General features: G+C 30.7%; 2 protein-coding genes and 1 long non-coding RNA gene across 3 annotated transcripts; 1 reads left to right on the top strand and 2 right to left on the bottom strand.

The window, feature by feature from the left end:
• Positions 1-1,107: 1,107 nt before the first annotated feature.
• On the bottom strand, positions 1,108-1,932 carry LOC114924812 (disease resistance protein RML1A-like). The gene is made up of 3 exons (XM_029290410.1): positions 1,714-1,932; positions 1,351-1,616; positions 1,108-1,237 (listed from the first exon to the last, which is right to left on the bottom strand). Exons 1-3 carry the CDS (start codon positions 1,930-1,932, stop codon positions 1,108-1,110), a joined length of 615 nt encoding a protein of 204 aa, XP_029146243.1.
• Positions 1,933-3,031: 1,099 nt separating this feature from the next.
• Positions 3,032-7,174, top strand: LOC112755215 (uncharacterized). The gene is made up of 9 exons (XM_025803164.3): positions 3,032-3,315; positions 3,607-4,282; positions 4,456-5,072; positions 5,177-5,242; positions 5,731-5,875; positions 5,960-6,178; positions 6,348-6,540; positions 6,637-6,832; positions 6,931-7,174. The coding sequence occupies exons 2-9, from the start codon at positions 3,743-3,745 to the stop codon at positions 7,046-7,048; spliced, it is 2,094 nt and encodes a 697-aa protein (XP_025658949.1). The 5' UTR covers positions 3,032-3,315; positions 3,607-3,742; the 3' UTR covers positions 7,049-7,174.
• Positions 7,175-15,116: 7,942 nt separating this feature from the next.
• Positions 15,117-15,669, bottom strand: LOC114925601 (uncharacterized). The gene is made up of 2 exons (XR_003814999.2): positions 15,530-15,669; positions 15,117-15,256 (listed from the first exon to the last, which is right to left on the bottom strand). It is a non-coding gene; the product is annotated as an uncharacterized lncRNA (long non-coding RNA).
• Positions 15,670-22,392: the final 6,723 nt, after the last annotated feature.

Here is a 22,392-nt window from a genome sequence, read left to right as displayed (position 1 = left end):
GTGACAAGAACTAGTCTTCAAAATTAACCAAGGAGAAAATGCAAAAAAATACTATGTGAAAAAAACTGACAAGGCTGATCTAAGGGGCATATGAAATCACCTGGAGGATGCGGATTGAGGGTTCACTGGTTTAGATTCTGTTTTCTTGTAATTACATACTTTTTTAAGTTTCTTCCTCAAATTAAATGCACTAGCTTTCTTTTAGCTATTTTGGTGTTTAAATTACATGTACTAGCTTTAAATATCTCTTCTTGCTTGCTTGGTCTTTACACCCTCATATAATCTCTCTTTCATCAAATGAGATTACATTTAAAAAAAAAGGTATAGTCTTTTGTGCATTCTGTTATCAACTCTGTATAGAAATCATTACAGATCATATAGGTTTCTTAGTTTGAGAGCAAACTGATCTCAAAACTTATTTATTTTAAAATGTGGTGTTTTTACTAGGAATGTGTACCTTGATCTGTTTAAAGGTCAATATTTTGGTAAAAGAAGATATAAAAGGAAGGTGCATATACAATATTATTGCATTAATATTCACCAGTTGTTGCAAGTCATTCCTTATTTAGCATTAATATTCTAGTTTGCAGAAAGACCAATATATTTACAATGAGTACTTTTTTCAAAAAAGCAGAATTTACCTTATACTATTACTTAGGGGATGATATCAAATGCAAGAATTCCTGAATTGCCTTTCATACTATCCATCCACATTATTGCCCAGTATTCAGATAGCCATTGAGATACACAAAAGTGAATGTAGGTACATCAGTTTGTACTACAAGGTGGAATTAGGCCATGAAGCTTTTGCTAATGTTGAAATAGCTAATGCAGTGTTCCCCCTTGCTGCCTTCTTCTGAGTCACTCCAGCTTCTTCAGTGGAGTTTTGATTTTCCTTTGCTCTTCCGGATCATCATACTTCTTACTTCGTCCAGATTTATCCCTGGGATGGGGTTATGATGAGGCTTCAAGTTGAACTCCAATTCAAGATTTTGAATGGCATCCAAGAGAGTTGAGGCATACATTGGAATAACCCCACACCCTTTGATAAAACAATCTTCATCATTTTCTCTCCTTATTTGGACTCTCTTCCCTTTCTTAGGTCTATCAACACTGAATCTGAGTGACATTTTTTGGTGGAAGCTCTGGTATAGATTGAAGACCACTACAACCACTTACGTCAAGAGCCCTTAACCTTGATTGAGCTTTGATGTTGTTTGGGAGCTCAATTAGTTCTCTGCAATTACTAAGACAAAGATACTCAAAAGAAAAAAAGCTACCTATTTCATTTGGTAGACTTTTAATTCTCCACAAAGAGATATCCAAATCCTGCAGTTTTTTTCTGATGACATTGAAAATTCCTTCAGGCTTGAACAATTATAAGCATAAAATGTTTTAAGAGACTTCAAATTGCCTTTGGCACACTCCAATTTTGTGCAACCAGTAAGATATAATTCCTCAAGAGTTTGGATGGATAAAATAGATGGATGAAGTTGATATAGTTTTTCATAATTCCAAAGATCTATCGTTTTAAGCTTTGTTGCTTTACTGAAATCTGGAAGCTTTACCAACTTGTTACATCCATAAAGGTAAAGCACTATCAAATTTGGAAGTTCCTGTAACAATTCAGAGTTACATTCATCACATTCAAAAATCTTCAATTTCCAATCAAAACAAAACGGCTAAAAATGAAGATCATGTTGGTATTAGTACCTGCGTTCCATCCCAAAGTTTAGAAATTTGACTGTTTGGCATCCTAAACTCAACAAGCTGCTCCACACAGAACATTGATGATAGAGAATTCAGAGGATAACTATTCCACTCCAAATACTTGAGTCTAGCAGAAAACGGCTTCAGGGGTATGGGAATGTACACATTCAACTGTTTTTCATCCCATGGAGCATAAAACTTAAGAAACCTTAGTTGAGGCATATTTTTGAAGGTGTCAGCATTTAAGTGTAGATCTCTAATTTGACACAAGTCTATTATTATACTTTCAACTAAATTTTTTCCCTTAAAAACAAAAACTTATGGTAAGAAAAGGCTATTGTATTAATTCAAAACAAGGAAAAACAAAATGAGTGTACCGTATTCTTACTTTGCTATTCTTCAATAAATTATGGAAATCTTCAGGCTTATTTATTCGAGTGAGCTCTGTAGGATCCTTATTTGATTCTTGGCAAACGACTTTCCAATCCATTTGCTGTATCAAATCATGCATTTGTATTCTATTGTAGGAAATACTTATAAGAGTTTACGTTCAAGATTGTCTATTCCAACATCCGCATAGAAACTACATGAGTCTAGAAACCTTAAGACATTATCCTTGCATTCTCCTTTGAAAAAATATGCAATTTCAAGGAATACGCTGTTGTCCGAATCATCTAATCCATCACAAATTCACACTACAATACAGAAGAAATAGATTAAACAACAATGAACACAAAAGTAATATAAAGAAAATGAACAAGTCTAGGCTAATGATTTTAATATTTAGAACACTTTAATTTTTTTTAAAGATCTTTTTTTCTAAAAGAAAAGATATTTTTCACATAATAAATGAACAAAAATATTTTTATTTTATTTTATCTAAATAATTAATAAATAAAAAGATTTTTTACGTAAGATATCCAAATATAAAATTTCTTTTATTTTTGTAAATTTTTTTTTAAAAAGTCTCATTAAAAAAAATATCTTTTTCGAAAATGGCTCAAACAAGCTCTAAAATATGCTTGTATAAACATTTTTAATTCAGAAAAGATATTTTAGTCTTTTAAAATTAATTTAAAAAAAAATATTTTATTTTTAAAATATGATTAAGAGAATCTTTTAGTATTTTTAAATTGAACTATTGTTTCAAATGTATAATACCATTAAAAAATAAATAAATTTTAAAAAGATAATTTAATCTTTAACTACAAAGTTATTTTATCTTAATCTTTCTAAAATCAAATTCAAGTTTTAATTACAATTAAACTACTTTAAACCTAGAAATTGAAATTATTAAAATACTCCTAAGTTTAAAAATTAAAACTATACCGCGAGTCCCTAACCCCCTCCTATTTCAATTTTCAGTCTCAGTCTCCCCTTTCTCCTCTAGCCTCAGCTCCAGCAGTGAAGGAATACTCCCGTCGAGCAAGGCGCGCCACAGTGTCTCCAAGGCTTCTCAATCGCGCCGCCAGGTACTCCCCAGGGTCGTGTTGTTGGTGTCATTCGCCGCCTTTGCGTCTGCGTCGCCACCGCCTTTGCCGCCGTTCCTTATCCGCTCTGCTCTCCTCTCTTTCTCTCCCGACTGTTGCAGTTCTAGCCAGATAGGTACAAAACCTTGTTATTTTTTCCTTATTTGCTAGTTAATTTTTCTGAAGTTGAAAGTTGATAATTCGATATAGCATTTGTTTAAAATTATTCTAATTTTAAGTAATTAGTTAGAATTTTCCCTCATAATGATTTGCCCTCACCACATACTGATGTTTTTGGAACCTGGCACATCATCAAGATAATGTAAAACAAGAACTCAACTTAGCATTTGTTATGTGAATTGCCGTTGCTATTGTTATGTGATCTGTGTTGCTGAATTCAACTTCCAATTTGTAATTTATAATGCAGCTGGAACAGAGGACATCTGAAGTTCAAACCAGCTGGACAAAGAAATTGTAGCTGACTAAACCAACGCTTTAAATTCCGCAACCGCCATTTTCTTACAGCAAAATCCTTCGTTTTACTGCACCCTTCAACTGGGGCGATGTCTTTGTCAAAAGAAGCACACTCAACATTGGGTTACCTCACGCTCAAGGACACGGAGGTGAAGCTTCCACCGCCAACGCGGGTTAAGAACAAGACACCTGCTCCGATTCAAATCACAGCGGAGCAGATTCTCCGGGAGGCTCGGGAGCGGCAAGAGGCTGAGATCCGCCCTCCAAAGCAGAAGATCCCCGATGCCACTGAGCTTGGCGAGTACCGCCTCCGCAAGCGAAAAGAGTTTGAGGACTTAATTCCGCGTGTGAGACGGAACATTGGCCTGTGGATTAAGTATGCACAGTGGGAAGAGTCTCAGAAGGACTTCAAGAGTGCACGCTCTGTTTGGGAGAAAGCACTGGAAGTTGACAACAAGAACCACACCCTTTGGCTCAAGTATGCAGAGATGGAGATGAAGAACAAGTTCATCAACCATGCGCGAAACGTGTGGAACCGCGCTGTCACCCTCCTACCGAGGGTCGACCAGTTATGGTACAAGTATATACATATGGAGGAACTGCTTGGCAATGTTGCTGGTGCCAGACAGGTATTCTATGAGTGAATGAACTGAATTAAATTACTCACACATGGATTACAGTTTATATAACATCACACTTTATATGTCTCTAATGCTACTGCTGCATAAGTTGAAACAATTAATAGCTAACAAATATTACTGATTATATGAAGAGTAAGTAACTTGACTTTTCACAATGGCAGGTTTTCGAGAGGTGGATGAAGTGGATGCCTGATCAGCAGGGATGGCTCTCTTACATCAAGTTTGAGCTTAGGTACAATGAAATTGAGCGAGCCAGGGGGGTATTCGAGCGTTTTGTGCAGTGCCACCCTAGGGTTGGGGCGTGGATTCGGCATGCCAAGTTCGAGATGAAGAATGGGGAGGTGGCAAAGGCTAGGAATGTTTATGAGAGAGCGGTGGAGAAGCTTGCTGATGATGAGGAAGCTGAGCAGCTGTTTGTTGCTTTTGCTGAGTTTGAGGAGAGATGTAAGGAGACTGAGCGTGCAAGGCGTATATATAAGTTTGCTCTTGATCATATTCCCAAGGGGAGGGCAGAAGACTTGTACCATAAATTTGTGGCATTTGAGAAGCAGTATGGTGACAGGGAAGGGATTGAGGAAGCTATTGTCGGAAAAAGGAGGTTTCAGTATGAGGATGAAGTGAGGAAAAATCCGTTGAACTATGATTCATGGTTTGACTATATACGATTGGAGGAGAGTGTGGGCAATAAGGAAAGGATCAAGGAGGTGTATGAGAGAGCTATAGCCAATGTTCCTCCTGCAGAGGAGAAGCGATTCTGGCAGCGATATATCTATTTGTGGTTTGTTTGATTCGACTAACTTTATTCCTTAATGTGTTTTTTATTCGGGATTTTTACTTTTTTCATTTGCCCCCTAATATTTGCCATTTGTCTGTGTTACTTAGGATTAATTATGCACTCTACAAAGAGCTTGATGCTGAAGATGTGGATCGAACAAGAGATGTATACAGGTTTGTGCCTTGTAATACTGAAGTTCAGAAATTAAATTTGGAATTCTTCTAAATTTCAATATAATGTTCGCATCTGTTTGTGGCTCTTGCTTCAATCTTTAAGTTCTTATAATAAAATAAAATTGCTCATAAATTTCGTAATTTTGGAATTAGTGAATAGTTGGACTCAAGTCTAAAGAGAATGTGTTACTTCAATTAGCATATGTACTGCATTTAAAGTATCTTATGTGCTTCAAGATACTGTAGACTCAAATAGATTCAATTTTGAACCCTATCAAATTGACTGGTTGGAGTCACCATGATAATTAGCTTTATGATATAGCATAACCTTGTCTAACATATAGTGATTTGATTTGGATAATGGTCATAGCACTGCAATTTCAATAATTATGAATGAATATCACAAGATCTGTGGAATTGAAGCCAAACTCCAGTGTTGATCTTTTGTATTGTATATTGACACTGATGCTCCTCTTTCTTTCTTATAGGGAGTGTCTCAACTTGATACCACATAGTAAGTTTTCATTTGCAAAGATATGGCTTCTAGCAGCCCAGTTTGAAATACGTCAGCTGAATCTCAGGGGTGCTCGACAGATACTAGGAAATGCCATTGGAAAGGCTCCAAAAGACAAGGTAATATATATGCTGATGTAAATGCAATGATGTCTTTTTATTGAAGCATGGTTATCTTACACAGCCCTGCTCTCTGGACAACAGATTTTCAAGAAGTATATAGAGATAGAACTGCAGCTTGGTAACATAGATAGATGCAGAAAACTATATGAAAAGTATCTGGAGTGGTCGCCTGAAAATTGCTATGCTTGGAGCAAGTATGCAGAATTGGAGAGATCTTTATCTGAGACTGATCGAGCTAGAGCAATATTCGAGCTTGCAATCGCTCAACCAGCATTGGATATGCCTGAGCTATTGTGGAAGGTACATTTAATGCCTTGTACCAATCAATGCCTAACCATTCTTGTTATATCATTCTTTCATCATTTCTTTTCTCTGATGTATTATGACATCTTATGTAATGCATAATTTTTCTAATATGCTATGTGCATTTTTGTGCTAACCTGTCTATCAATTTGTGATTTCAAATCAGGCATATATTGACTTTGAGACTGCAGAAGGTGAATTTGAGAGAGCAAGAGCGCTTTATGAAAGGCTTCTTAATAAAACAAAGCACTTGAAGGTATGGATAAGCTATGTGGAATTCGAGGCTACAGCAATAGATCAGAACGGTTTAGACTTGACAGAAGAAGAGCAAGGGAGGGAATGCCTTCAGCGTGCTAGAAGTATGTGATCCCGATGCTTTTGTTGTTTGTTTATTCTTTGATCTGAATTGGAATGATATCCAGATTCACTCTACTTTTGTTTCGTGCTTAAATCAGGGGTGTTTGAGGAAGCTCTTAACTACTTCAGATCGTCAGCTCCGGAACTGAAGGAAGAAAGGGCAATGCTATTGGAGAAATGGCTCAACATGGAGGCTTCTTCTGGGGAGCTTGGTGATATTAGCTTAGTCCAGTCTAAGCTGCCGAAGAAGCTCAAAAAGAGAAGAAAAGTTACTACTGAAGATGGTTCTGCCAGGTTTGTATTTTGTTACTGTCAATATTCTATTTTTGCCATTCTAGTTATAAAAGCCTTTACTAGATTTCATATTAACTCCTGTTCTTTTGATTTGGCAGAATTGGGGAATTCATTGACTATTTGTTCCCTGAAGAAATTCAGACGACTAATCTTAAGATCTTAGAAGCTGCATACCAGTGGAAGAAGAAGCAAAAATTGTCTTCTGGCGACAACTGAACTAACAATATTTTCATCTTTTGTCTTGTTTGTAACATGTATATATATGTTGGAGTAATTAGGGATGGGTTATTGTTAAAATCAAAACTGTTGAATACTTTTACCTATCAAAATTTTTAAAAAAGATATAGCTAGTATTAAGTATTAACCTTTAAATAAAATAAAATAATTAAGTCAATCCTAAACTAATAAGTCACTAATCTCGTTACGTAATCAACAAAAATTCTACCAACTTTTTTCAACTCTTGTTTATGATTGTGTTTAATAAAAGTGTCTTTGTGGATGTGTTTAATAAAAATGTCTTTTTTATAGCTGTGTCTAATAAAAATATTTTTGTGGATGTGTTTCCTTAATGTATCAATATTAATTGTAATTAAAATATAATAATTAATTATTATTGGCAATAAGTTGACAAATAGTATATTAGTATTTTATACTTTTCATAAGTCATATTAGCTTCTTCCATTGCTTGCTTTCTTTTTTGTCTTTATGGATTTTTTTATATTATTATTATTATTATTATATCGTTAATTAGCAAATGGTTAAGAATTTGAGATGGAAACAAAACTTAACAACAACACGCTTATAGCAGTTACCAAGTAGTTACCTTCTCTTTCTCTCTCTCCCTCCTTTTTTTCTCTCCTTCTCTCCCTCTTTCTCTCTTTTTCCTTCCCCACTCTCTCTCTATCGTTAATTAGCAAATGGTCAAGAATTTGAGATAACTCCGTCTATGTTACACTTGTGGTACATAGCCGATTCCAAACCCGAATAAAGGAGGAGTGTTGTGTTAGGTCTTCGACAACCAATATAAAAACTTAGTCGAATCTTCATGACATGAATCAAAGACGTTATTGTGCTAAAGCTAGGTCGTTGCCCGGAAGCAACGCGCTGTATGGCTCGAGTACAGTGTCAAATGAGCAAGGGCCGCTGCATCGGTGCTCAGATGTAGTGCTAAATGAGTAAGGGTTCCCGCATTTTCGTGAACGGACGAGAGTAAATAAACTAGTTCACAAAGTAAAAGGTAAAGGTCGGAGCGACAGAAAGTTGAGATTTGGGACATGGAACATAGACACTCTAACAGGAAAATTCATGGAGGTGGTGGACACCATGACAAGAAGGAGAATTAACATTATGTGCCTAAAAGAGATACTTCCGAATTCAAACTTTGGTATACAGAAAATGTGAAGAATAGGAATGTAGTGGGTATTATTGTGGTAAGCAGTGGAAGAAGGATGTAGTGGATGTCAAGAGGGTGGGAGATCGGATCATCTCTATCAAACTTGTGGCGGAAGGAGGTACTTTTCATGTGATTAGCGCCTACGCACTGCAAGTGGGTTCGGATGAATAACACAAGATAAGATTTTGTGAGGATCTAGAGAGTTTGGTCCAAGACATACCTTCGGGAGATAAGATTTTTTTAGGAGGAGATCTAAATGGCCATGTTGAAAGAGAAGTGACCGGGTATGGAAGTATTCACGGAGGTCATGGTTTCAGATTGATCAATGTTGAGGGTAAAATTATCTTGGACTTTTCCTCAACTTTTGACCTTCTCATCGCAAATACATATTTTAAAAAGAGAGACAAACATCTTATAACCTATAAAAGTGGCATGACAAGCTCTCAAATCGATTTCTTCTTGTTGAAGAGAGTCGACCGAAAATTTTGCATTAATTACAAATTATTTCGGGAGAGAGTTTAACAACACAACATAGGATGCTCGTCATGGATTTTCGTGTTGAACAAAAGTTGAGAAAAATACATCATACGAATAACCCAAGGACGAGGTGGTGGCGGATAAAGAGTGAGGAACAAAGAAGTTTCCTAAGACGGGTAGGAGAAGAGGCAAAGTGGGATATGAATGGAAGTGCGGAGGAGATGTGGAGGGAGATGGCAGAAGTTATTAGAAGAACAACAAAAGAAAATTTTGGTGAATCTAAAGGGATATGACCAAGAGACAAGGAGTTCTGGTGGTAGAATGCGAGTGTATAAGAGAAGATAAAGGTAAAAACTAAAAAGGCAGTGTTTTAAAAAGTGGTCTTTGTGCCGCAATGCGGATAATTGGGAAAAATATAAGGTGGATAAGAAAGAGACAAAAGTGGCTGTAAGTGAAGTAAGAACAAGAGCATATGAGGGTCTATACTAGTCTTTAGGTACAAAAGAAAGAGAAAAAGGTATATATAGAATCGCAAAGAGTCGTGAAAGAAGAACGAGAGATTTAGACCAGGTTAAGTGTATAAAGGATAAAGACGGAGAGGTGCTGGCTCAAGAGGAGAAGATTAATGAAAGGTGGAATAGCTACTTCTACGAGTTATTTAATGAAGGATATAAGACTCTTCTGAGCCTTGATCGGTTATGAACAAGGAAAAAAGATCAAAATTTTGACTACTATCGAAGGATTCGAGAATTCGAGAATTCGAGATAAAAAAGGCTCTAAAGCAAATGAAGAATGGCAGGACAGTAGGACCTGATAATATCCCGATTGAAGTTTGGAAGGGCCTTGGAGGAAAAGGTATCAATTGGTTAACCAAGCTTTTTAATGAGATTTTAAGGTCAAAGAAGATACCTGATGAGTGGAGAAAGAGCACATTGGTACCTATCTACAAGAATAAGGGGATATACAAAGTTGCGAAAACTATAGAGGGATCAAGCTCATGAGCCACACCATAAAGTTATGGAAAATGGTGATAGAACGGAGGTTGAGAAAAGAGACACAAGTAACAGAGAACCAATTTAGTTTTATGCCAGGTAGATCCACCACCGAAGCGATATACCTGTTAAGACAGATGATGGAGAGGTATCGTAGTAATAAAATGGATCTACATATGGTATTTATTGATCTGGAAAAAGCGTACGATAGGGTAGCAAGGGAGGTCTTATGGAATGTTTTAGAAAAGAAGAGAGTAATGATCGCATATATTCGTGCAATTAAAGACATGTATGATGGGGCCACAACTAGTGTGAAGACTCAAGGTGAGGGTGACAGAGGAATTTCCTATTAGTATAGGATTACACTAAGGATCATCCTTAAGTCCTTACCTTTTCACATTAGTCTTGGAAGTACTCACAAAGCACATCTAAGAACCTGTGCTATAATGCAAACTTTTTGCCGATGATATCGTCTTTATGGGAGAGTCAAGAGAAGACTTAGATGAAAAGTTGGACTTATGGAGAGAAGCTCTAGAAGTGTATGACCTGCCATAAGTCATAGCAAGACGGAGTATATGGAATGTAAGTTCGGTTTGCGAAGAAAAAACCCTAATATAAAGGTGAAGTTCGGAGAAAACATCCTACGAAAAATTAACAGTTTTAAGTATAATAGGTACATCATACAGGATAATGGAGAGATTAAACAAGACGTAAAAAATAGACAAATTAGTACTTGGTTCTGGTTTGTTTCAACAAACTTGTTTCTTTTTCAAATTTGTTTTTTCTATTTTTCAGTCTCTTCTTTAAATTGAATTTTAGTAATTTCTTCATATTATTTTGGTGCGATATCCCAATTTCTATCGTGGTCTCCCAACTTGTATTTCTTTCTCAACTTGTTGCTTTTTTTTATAAACTTTTTCTCTTTTTCAATTAATTATTGAATCAACAATATTTGAAAAATAATAAAAAATCAACTCAAACAGTCTAAATATATTTTATTTTGCTATAAATAAAACAAATTTAAATTGTTTGAGATATTTTTTATTATCTCCCTAACATCTGTTTTGACTAAGAAAGATCACCGTATTAATAAAACAAATATAAAAGATGCGAGTAACAGAATTTTTGTCTAAAGATAGCAGGTTTTTGACTTAATTTAACAAAATGAATCAAATGTTAACTCATCACTATGAAATTTAACATAATTGTATAAGATTAATAGTCAAATTTATTCTTAAAAAATTACTCATTTTTTAAATTGATCTCCAAAAAATTAAATTAATCATATTAGTCTCTAAAAAATAAAATATAAGTTAAATTGATCCTTTTGTTAGTTAGTTAGATTATGATGTGTCATGTTAAGTGTCACGTAATAAGATAATGTAGTAGATTAATACCATGTATTACATAATGATTAGATGATATGTCAGGTGAGTGGCACATGGTATGTTAGGTGTTATATAACATGTCATAAATTTATTTAGAGTCAAATTAGTCCCTATAAATACACACATAAATCATTTTTATTTCTAAAATTTTAAAAATTGTTCAAATTAATTCTTATATATATTTTTTAATTTTTTTATAATATTAAATTTTTAATATTTTTAATCCTACTAATTTTAATCTCATTTTTTACATCTTAATAAACAATTTTTTATATAAAATAATAAAAAAATTATTACAAAATTATTTTTTCATTTGTATTTTAGATTTTACATTTTCCAATTTTAGTCTTTTTGTAGTGGAATTTTTTTATATAAGTAATTGTATGATCGACTTATTATTAATTATATATTAAAAATTTTAATTTTTTAGATTTTACTAAATAAATATAATAATTATTTTAAAATTTTAATCTTTTGAATCTCAACCAAAATTTAGTCTAATATATTACTTAGTTTCCCATTTCATCTTTCCGTATCTATTTTAGTTCAAAATTCATTTTAACAAATTAATTTTTTTTATAAAATATAACAATTGAAAAGATATATAGAAATGACAATAACTATATATAAGTAGTAATAATATTTTAAAAAAACTACATTAAGATATTAAAATTTAACGTGTGATGTCACAAATCAGGTTTTCAATTAGGAGTTCTACCACATCAATTTAAATAATAAAAAAATTATAAATTAAAAACAAAGAAATTAAATTTTAAAATAATTATTATATTTATTTAGTAAAATTCAAAAAATTAATTTTTTAAGTATATAGTTAATAATGATTTGATAAAATTATCTAAATAAAAAATTTCACTAGAAACTAAAATTTTAAAATACAAATGATAAAATAATTTTGTAATAATTTAATTATTTCGATTATTTTATATAATGAGAATTTTATTTATTAAGGTTTAAAAACTGATATTAAAATTAGTAGTATTAAAAAATATTAGAAATTTAATATTATGAAAAAAAGAGATTTATATAAAGAATAATTTGATTAATTTTTTAAAATTTTAGAGATAAAAATAATATATGTGTGTATTTTTAGGGACTAATTTAATTCTAAATAAATTTATGGCGCATCAGATAATACATAATATGTTACTTGTCATTGACCTGACATATCAACTAATTATCTTGTCATATGTGATATTAATTTATTATGTCATCTTGTCAAATGACACTTAATATAATATATCATCATCTAACTAATGGAACAACTAATTTAACTTACGTTTAATCTTAACTAATTTAATCTTTCAAAGATTAGTTTAAAAAATAATAATTTTTTAAAAATAAATTTGACAGTTGATCTTAATTGCATGTGTGGCATGTTAATTGCTCACATAAAATATATATTATATAAAATCATGAATTTAACCTTTTTGTTAAATAATTGCAAATGATTTATGCAATGATCCAAAAAATTTTCATTTTATGACCCATGATAGTGCAACAACATTTATAAACCTGAATCTCGCCTCTTCATTTTCATTGAAATATAAAAATATATTTAGTTGATCATTTTAATATTATTTTCTGCAAAAATATTTTTAAAAAGAATATAAAATTAAAAATGATATTTTTTCGTTTCGAACGTTTTTAATTAAAAAAATTTATATTTATTTTTAGAAATTATGATAATAATAAATTATCTATTCCATAAATAGTAGTTATTTTCTGTTAGAATAATATTTTTACTTGGATGAATGTAATAAAAATTAGTTAGATTCTGAACTAAATTGAAAGATTGATTATTCATTGTGAAAGGAGATTAAAAAAAATATAGTAATTTTTCACCGAAAAAATGATAGGTAAAACAATCCAATTAGTAGTATAAGGGTTAGTTATAATATAAATCAGTATATACCCAAAAAAAAAAATCAGTCTATAGTACATTAGTAATTGTATGCATCATGAAATGAGTTCTGAAGAAAGGTTTGAGTTTCCTTGTTCTGTTTTTTAAGTAGTGTAGAATTCAATTTTGTGTTCTTTTAATTTCCAATTTTGTACCCCAATTTCAATAGAAAGTCAGGTTTTTATGATTGAATTTCCACAAACACAACATGTTAATGGGCCATTTCTTTGATGTCCAATTTAACATAGTTTTAGAAGAAAATTTACAACTTATATATATATTTCTCTTAAATGAGCTTTAAAGTGTTGGAATTGGATTATGATCATAATTATGATTTACTTTATTTGATTAGGTTTGTGGTGTTGGTGAGAAGAATGCTAACAACATTTGGCAAAGAAGGGGTACTACAAGCAAAAGGGTGTGGTGAGAAAGGTGATTGACAAATATGTTGGGGAAATTGAGATACTTGAAAGCAAGCATGTGCTGAGAGTCGATCAGGAAGAGCTTGAAACTGTGATTTCACAAGTTGGGGCCGTGTAAAAATTGTCAATGGTGCATATCGTGGATCAACTGCGAAACTTTTGGGAGTGGATACGGATCATTTTTGTGCAAAGGTGCAGATAAAGAGAGGTGCCTATGATGGCAGGGTACTCAAAGCTGTGGAATATGAAGACATTTGTAAAATAGCACACAATGAGTTTGATGAGAATAATAACCAAGTGATTCTGTGTTAAGTTGGTTGAATAACATTGTTTGTTCTTATGTATCTGTCTGTAGTTTATCAGTTTTATCTATATGTGAGATCAGTCATGTCGATAATCTTCTCTGTTATAAGATTGAATGCATGCTTGATTGGCAATGGAGAAACTTTTTACTTTTCGGTAGTAAGAAAATTGCGGGGAGATGGTGACTGTAAGCTTCAAACTACAATGTTATACGTGCAATTAAATGATTAATGAACTTCTTGATTTAGAACGTAATGGTTCAATGTTCACAAGGTTGAGATGTTGTTCTTCTGCTTACATGTTTTGAGCCATCTCCTCAAGCACAAACAATATTGCACTGTTTGTTGCGTCATCTTCTTCAGGTATTATAGTTATTCATCCTTATACTTTTTGTGGCAAGGTTGGAGAAGGGACCTTCTCAGTTTCTTAGTTGATTACACCAACAAAAACGGAGACATGGATATCATTTGAACTTGTATCTGTGTGTTGTTGTCACATATCTTTTAAGGTTGCTATACCTTGATATACATTGAGATGGCGTATCCACTTTTGCAAATTCTTTTTTGTTCTAATCAAATCTCTGTTCCCCAAAAAAAGTGGATTTGTTATAGATAAATCTTTTGTTTTTTGGTTTTACTTTTGTATAGGAAAATGTTTATCCCCAATTTGTATTTTCCTTCTCCTCATCTTAATGAAATTATTTTTATCTATCAGATCCCCAGTTGGTTTTACTTTTATTTATTTATGTTTCTGCTAGATGGACAAAATTAAAGAAGCTTTAAGGCTGGCAGATTTATCAGCTGAGAAGCCTCATTTTTCACATTGTCTAGAGTGACTTCTTTTTACGGTATTTGAAGCAGATATATCCAGATACTTCTCAGAAAAGTTAATAATGGTATCTGTCTAATTTGTGAATTTCAACCTGTGGTTGTGCTTATGACTATATGGATCAAACAATGTATGTACTCTCGTGAACCATATTGTTACTTCAAACAAACTTTATACCAAATTTTATGAGGGGAATCTCTTGTTTTTGCTGCTTCATTGAACCGACTCTTTGCATATAACAATCTCTGTTAAGCTGCACTTAAGGGTGGCATGAGCTCATTACAAGTGAAATGAGGTTCTCCTCTCATTTAAAATGACAAAATGGATGACATTTGGGCAAAATGTTGGGGAAAATTCTTAAAGCATAATTTTATACACTTCCTGGATCAAGATTTTAGTTTTCTTTCCAAACCAAACACAAAATTAGATGCAGAAGTGTACATCATCAATGGGATCTCTTCATGGTTCTATATTCACAATATGAAACTGAATATTTATCTGATGTTGAAACAACTTGGTATTTGTCTGTAGTTTCTTTGTCATTTTCCTTTGAAATTTCATGGTGCTTAAACTTGATTCTTTAGTGTTAGGATCACATTGGTATATGATTTCCTTTGATTTCCTCACAAAGATAAAATTTAATGTCTCACTTCCAATTGTCTCCTTTGTTCGATTTAGAATCGTCTCCATAGCAACTCACCTACATGTGCAGTTCCACTTGAAAAATATTAGAAAATAAATTAAAGAGACTTGTTCCTTTGCAAATTGCATCAATGATGAAAACTATTTAGATAATAATCACTCATTCTATTCCATAAATAAGCCATTTTAACTTTTCTGGTATATTTATTTATAACTCAATATATCAAGATATAAATTGTGTCTGAATACATTAATTTATAAAAGTAATAGAAGTATTAATAGACTCCTTATGAAAATACCAAAAGAAGAGAGTAATTAATGAACAACTAACCTCAAGATTGTTTGAAATTGGAGAAGCATGCATATGGCTGTGAAGCCATTTTCTTGTTCCCAAGTGCTGCAATCTAATAATTGTTCCACTTTTAATGGTATCACTTATTTGGCAGAACTCCCTTTTTCAGGCCTAACAATCTGCAATAAAATGTTAATGCCATGTAATTTTTTAGAACTACATCAACTACTATTCCATCATGTTATTTAGCAATGAAGAATCTTAGCTTAGAAAAAAATGTCATTATGACCATTAAGTTTCAATGCATATGTCTACCACAAAAGAGGTTATTAGGTGTTCAATAGAAAACAAGAAATTGCCATAAAGTACCATTCAGAATTTTTCACCTGTATACATCATACAAATACAAAGACAATATATTCTAAGACAATTATTTATCTGATATTTTGGCCATTAAAAAATAAGAATAGTAAAACACAATTTTTTTTATTTTGTCTTTGTTTCATGCTTTTGTATTTTCTTACATGAACAAACTCTCTGTACAGAGTCTTAAAGAACTGGATTAGCCACTATCAGAAAAAAAGTTAAATTAGATAGCATAATTCGATTTTAATAAATAAAAACAAAAAGGAAAGAAACTATACTTATCCAGTAGCTATTGGAATCATCAACAGTGGAGATACCAGTAACCGATTGTTGTTCACTGCTAGAACCATATGGAACATCTTGAGAATGCAAACGGCATTTTGTCTTCTCATACATCAGCTTCAGAACACTTCCATATGTAACCAGCACCTATATACAATATATGCTAACATCAAATTAATCTTTTACATTAGATTTTACTTCTCAAGGACCCTTAAGTGAATGTGATACACAACTCTAACCATTTAATCGTTGGCTATATATTAAAGTGAAATTGTTACCAACAGATTCATTAGTTTAAATTGACAATGCTATGTGTATGCTAAATAGAGCATAGCAGCTAAGAATATTGAGTGATGTGACACAATAATTTTGTAGTTGCAGTCACCACAACTCTAATTTACATAACAAGACTGCAATTTGTAACTGCTAATTCAGAACTTCCAAGGAACAAATCCGCAATAAGTTACAAAAAATAACAAAGGTGGCATTGAATCCAATCCATTTCAAGTTACAATAAATGGCAGGGTAATCAGATACAAACCATTGCACATTATGCAGGGTATGAGAAAAAGTCGCATCCAAAAGTGTATAATATTGGAATTCTAACTTAATTCTATGGCTGAAATCTATCAAAACAATATAACAGCAATATAAAACCCTAATCACAATTATAACGCAAAAGTCTCTACACTGGCTGAAGATAAGGATCAATCATAGCATCACGTATATTATCAGAAGTAACATGTTTTCAGTATCAATAAACTACCTTATAATTAATAAGAAGTAAGACTACGCATTTATAAAGTTAATATATATAAACACCTTATGGAGGATATATAGCAATTATATATAAAGAAAGAAAGAGAAAAATAATGGATTGAATTGAAACCTCTTGTGATTGACAATAACATATTGACAAGTTGACAACTATAAGGGTTATGGTCACATTACAACCAAAAACAATATAGACATTATCATCAGGGACAAAAATTAGCATCTATAGATAACCTCCTTGCTTCTGTGCCTCTGAGATCACATGTAAAGCAAGAGTTGTTTTTCCAGAAGCCTTTGGACCATATTTCCACAACACGTCCCTACAACAGTTATATATAACAATCAGCTTACAACTATCACCCAATGAAACAATGAACCATGAACTAAGAGACAGATTTCTTCTTTATTTATCTCTTATCATATCAGATGAAATTGTGGAAGCATAATTGTAGGGGTGGTAACGGGGCGGGTGGGGGCGGGTTTTTGCTCTACCCGACCCCGCCCCGCCATACAAAAACCCATATTGAATCCGTTCCGCTTCTACTCGCGAGTAGTAAAATGTTAAACCCTAACCCGCTTCTGCGGGTACCCGTCCCGTCCCTACCTGTCCCTATAATTATTAAATCCAACAAATAATTAAATTTTAAAAATTATATAACCATCATTTACATACATAACATAAATAAAAATTAAAATTAAAATATGATACAATATTATTAATGATTTTATTAATTATTTTATATATATATTACATATATTATATATTAAAAGTATATGTATTTATATATATATATATATATATATATTATATATACCGGGACGGGTAGGAGCGGGTTTAACCTAAACCCGACCCCGTCCCGTCCCGCCCCGCCTAAGAATCTGCCCCGTTAAAACCCGTCCCGGTGCGGGGACGGGTAATTACCCGCCCCGAACGAGTATGGGCGGGGTGGGCACCCGCGAATTCGAGTAGTGTTGCCACCCCTACATAATTGTCATGCAGTTGCCAAATTAACATAGCAAATTAAACGTGCAAGGAAAATCAGAAGTCGGAGCAAAATAGAAAATCTTTTCACCAACGACCAACTAGATTAATTTATAAAAAGGGTTCAATTTTTGCAAACGCAGAATAAATTAGCAAAAAACTTCGTTATACAAGAATTTAAAGATATCTTTGGAAGTCCACAAATTCCCAGTGCTATATCAAGAGCAAAAGGGGAAGAGGAGAGAAGAAGATGAAGAACATTGAAACCTTTAGAGGCGTGAACGAGAAGGTTTCTGAACCCAAATGTAGAATAATTTTGGTTTTTTATTTTTTTAATATGTTTAACCTATATGAAGAACAATTTTGATTTTTTGTTTTTTTAATATGTTTTTGTTTTGTTATTTTAATTATTTGAAACTATAAAATTAGGGTTAATTGAATTCTAAAATTTGATTAATTTAAAAGGATATTTTTGTCTAATCAAATAAAAGAAGAATATTTAGGAGTTTTTTTTTTACTAAAGATAGGAGACTCGAACCCGCAACCTCCAACCTCTTAATTGAGTATAGGGAGACTATGCCATTTGAGCTATTACTCATTAGATAGGATTTTTTATAAAATTAAATAAAAATATATTTTTATTTTAATTTAATTAGAGGGATGTATTAGTAAAAGTGGTGATATAATATATATTTAAAAAAAATTTAAATGTTGATGTAAAAAAAAATGCCACATGGCTTATTACTATTTGTTTTTATTTTAAATATATTGTATGAATTTATCATCATACCGTAGTAAACACCTATAATGTTTATCTCAAAATAAAAAATACCGTGTTTTGGATTTAAAACATTTTCAAAAGTTAAAAGAGAAAACAATGAAAACATAAAAATAGAGTTTGTTTATTTTGTTCTATTTTTTTTAAATGTTTTCCTTTAAAATATCTAATAAATCATATTTTCATGTCTAAAAACACTTAAATCAGTCTCATATTTTTTTTCGTTTTTAATTTTTTAATTAAAAAAATAAAAATATTTCTAATTTAAAATACCGTATTTGATCCTTCACCTTTTTTCTCTATATCTCACCCACCAAAATTATACCATTTCTCGTGTTCTATCGTGAAAAACAAGCCAGTGCCTCCAACTCTTTTTCTACTTTCTTCCAGTGGTTTTTGGTTTCTGGTAACTTTTTTTATTGGCTTTTTCATTCTCTCATTGTCGTTCAAAGGTAAAAGATCTGTTTTAAATTTTTTATTGTTTGGTTGAAAATTTCTGCTATGCCGTCAAATTGAGTTCTAAAATCAGTGTTTTCATTTTTTTTCTTCTGCTAGAGTTATCAATCCGTCTTTTAGTCTCTCTTTCCTTCTCTTGTATTGATATTTTTCATTTTTTCTCTTTCATTCAAAGGTAAAAGAGCTTTTCAATTTATGTTTTAATTTAAATTTTTTAAATTTTAAATTTTTATTTTAAAGAATAAAGTGAAATTTTTTTTTAAATTTCAAACTCTTCCCATTCTCTATTTTTAATTTTTTTGGTATTTTTTTAAAATTTTATACTAATTTATTTTTTAATTTGATAGAAATATGATAATTTTTCTATTAGTATATGATAGTACATTTTTTTAAGTTTTTTTTTAATTCAAAATTCCTAAAAATTTTCTACTAGTACATTTTTTTTATAATTTTGTCATAGGAAGAAACTTTTTTTTATGTTTCTTCGACAATATTAACAACAACCATAAAAATTCATTTGTATTTTTATTCAATAAAAAAGATTCATTGGTATTTTTATTCAATATAATTCTCTCTTTCTTAACAGTACTCTTATTTTTAAAATTAAATTTAATTCGTACTCTTGTCTTGTCTTGTTTTATTTATTTTGTACTTGTACGGTATCTTTTAATATTAATATAATATATTTTTTATTTAAAAATATTAATTTTAAATATTTTTATTTTAAAATATTTTTTCACATTATTTTTTCAAATTCTATAATTGTCTCTTCTTTAAAAAATAAAAAAAAAGTTGTTATGAAAATAATTTATTTAATCAATAATTAATTAATAAAATACTAATAAATAAAAATTAAAAGAATAAACAAATTTTAAAAATATTAATAAGAAAATTAATTTTCTTCTTCTTAAACTTTTTATTTTAACAATTTATTCATTATTTTTTTAATAATTTATTTGTTATAAAAAAGATATTTAAAATATAAATTTTAATATTATATTTATATATTTTTTATTTTTAGTATATTTTAAGTATTCTTGATCAATTTATTTTATTATATTCTTTTTTATATATGCATATATCTTTCATTATTTAATTAAATAAAAATAATTTTTTTAATAGAAAAAATTAACAACCAAACTAATCATTATGTATAGTGTAATGAATCAATAGCCAATTTTCACATGTGTAAGTAGTGATTTTACTGATTTAAATTTGTATATACATATGCTACTTGGGTTTAGAACTTTTTTTTACATGGTTTATAGTCGTTGAGATATACCTTTTATAAAATGAAATAATATAACTTTAAAAAACTGTTTATGTTTTGCATTATAAATAATATTTTTTATTATCCATGTAATTAACAATTTTAAGATAGTAATTTATTTTATATTTGATACCATATAAAAATTAATATTAACTTAATAAAAAATTAAATAATTAAATTATAATTGAATAAAAATATAATTTTAAATTTTAAAATATTAAAATACATTTTGAAAATATGCTCACCAAATGTATTTTTATTATTTTTAACGTTTGAAAATAAATTATCTTCTCATAAATAACTATTTGGATAATGAGTAGGATAGAGTAGGGTTTGAATTCAACCCTAATACTACTAAGACTTTAAGAGCGTGTTTGAGAAGTAGTAGAAACTATTTTTTTTTTTTTACTTTTGGAATTTGAATTATGAAAAAGTCACAATACGCGTATTTGGTACCATTTTAAAAAAGATTTTTAACTTTTCAAAAAGTTAATTGGCAACTTTTTGAACAAGTAGAAATCTATGACTTCTCTACTTTTCGACAAGTCATTATACCGCTTCCTTAAAAAAAATTTAACTTCAAAACAAAAAAATCTACTTTCCTTTTTGACTCTGTTTTGGCTGGAAGCATTGGCATTCCACCACCATTCTCACGCAATGTTTCATCAGCTGGAAGTACGGCCCCTCCATCACTATTTTCACTAATTATTCATCTGTTGGAAGTATTGATCCTCCATCATCATTTTCAGACAATCTTCCATCTGAATAACCTACTGCATATTTTCTTTCTAGGTAATTTTTTAATTATTTTATCACTCTATTTTTATTATTAAATTTGTATTTTACTGTGGTATGAAATTTCAGTTTTAATTTTATTTTTTTCACATGTGATTTTATTTTTATATAGCTTGCTATTATTTTCATAGTTAATTATAACAATTTCTTGACCTCGGAGAAGGGAGTTCTAATAAGAGTAAAAAAAAAAACAGCAACAAATATATATTGAAACACATTTTATATTTATTTTTTATTTTCACATACTATATCATACACAATATTAGTGATTAGGTTATGTAAAATCAACATTCAATATTGAAAAGTATTTATTATCATTGTTATTTTAATATTCATTCTCTTGCGTAAAAAAATTTGTATTTTTTGAGTTATTTATCCAAACACTACAACTTTAAAATAAGTACTTTTATAACTAAAAATCCAAACACAAAATAACTTATTTATAAGTTACTATTAATAAAAGTCCTTATGCTTTAAGTTCTTTTTTCAAAAGAATTTATTTAAGTTATTTACCCAAACTAGGCCTAAGCGGGTTCAATTTGTTACTAAAACTTAACCCTATTCTATTCGTGGGTGGAAAACAATCCAACCCTACCTTAATCCTACTTGCGGTCAACCCGCGAGTATCTGATCTACACGCAAGTTTTCACAAATATGTAATATTATTATATAATCTAGTGAGTATGCAAATTAAAAATTCAATACAAATAATACAATCGTCCTATAAACAATATAACCATCAAATATTCAATTGTACGTAAAAGTATTTACTTAACTTAATAACACAAATACGAATAAAATGTGATATAATGTTGTATTTATATATCATTAAAATAAAATTGATTTTTATATAAATAAAAGTGTTAAATTATTTATTAATGATCTTGACTCAATTATAAAGACTTTTTACACTAAGGTAATGTTTGTTTTGAGGTACTAGGATGAAAACTGAAAGATTGGGACTCAATATCATGTTTGTTAACCAAAAACGGGTACTAAAATTTCAATATTTGTCCTCAAAATTTTAGTATTTCAGTACTTTTAAAAAGTAGAGATACAGAAGATTGAAATTTTTAGAGACGAAGACTTAAATTTTAATAACATTTTATATTTAAATACTGTTATTTCAATTAATTAATTTCAACTTTACTCTATACAAATTAAATTAGAGTTTTATTTTTATTTCAATCTCTGTCTCA

This window comes from Arachis hypogaea, chromosome 2 (genome assembly GCF_003086295.3).
Source record: "Arachis hypogaea cultivar Tifrunner chromosome 2, arahy.Tifrunner.gnm2.J5K5, whole genome shotgun sequence".
Classification (NCBI taxonomy): Eukaryota; Viridiplantae; Streptophyta; class Magnoliopsida; order Fabales; family Fabaceae; genus Arachis; species Arachis hypogaea.
Note: the sequence above shows the minus strand (reverse complement) of the source record. Positions and strands in the feature narration are given on the sequence as shown.

Excerpts from the sequence above, each read along its gene's own strand:
- LOC114924812 (XM_029290410.1), bottom strand. The coding sequence starts at position 1,932 with ATGCCTCAACTAAGGTTTCTTAAGTTTTATGCTCCATGGGATGAAAAA. Across the intron at positions 1,617-1,713 it reads AACTTTGGGATGGAACGCAG|GAACTTCCAAATTTGATAGT; the intron begins GTACTAATACCA and ends GAATTGTTACAG. Across the intron at positions 1,238-1,350 it reads AGCCTGAAGGAATTTTCAAT|AGAACTAATTGAGCTCCCAA; the intron begins GTCATCAGAAAA and ends TAGTAATTGCAG.
- LOC112755215 (XM_025803164.3), top strand. The coding sequence starts at position 3,743 with ATGTCTTTGTCAAAAGAAGCACACTCAACATTGGGTTACCTCACGCTC. Across the intron at positions 4,283-4,455 it reads ATGTTGCTGGTGCCAGACAG|GTTTTCGAGAGGTGGATGAA; the intron begins GTATTCTATGAG and ends TCACAATGGCAG. Across the intron at positions 5,876-5,959 it reads GAAAGGCTCCAAAAGACAAG|ATTTTCAAGAAGTATATAGA; the intron begins GTAATATATATG and ends TCTGGACAACAG.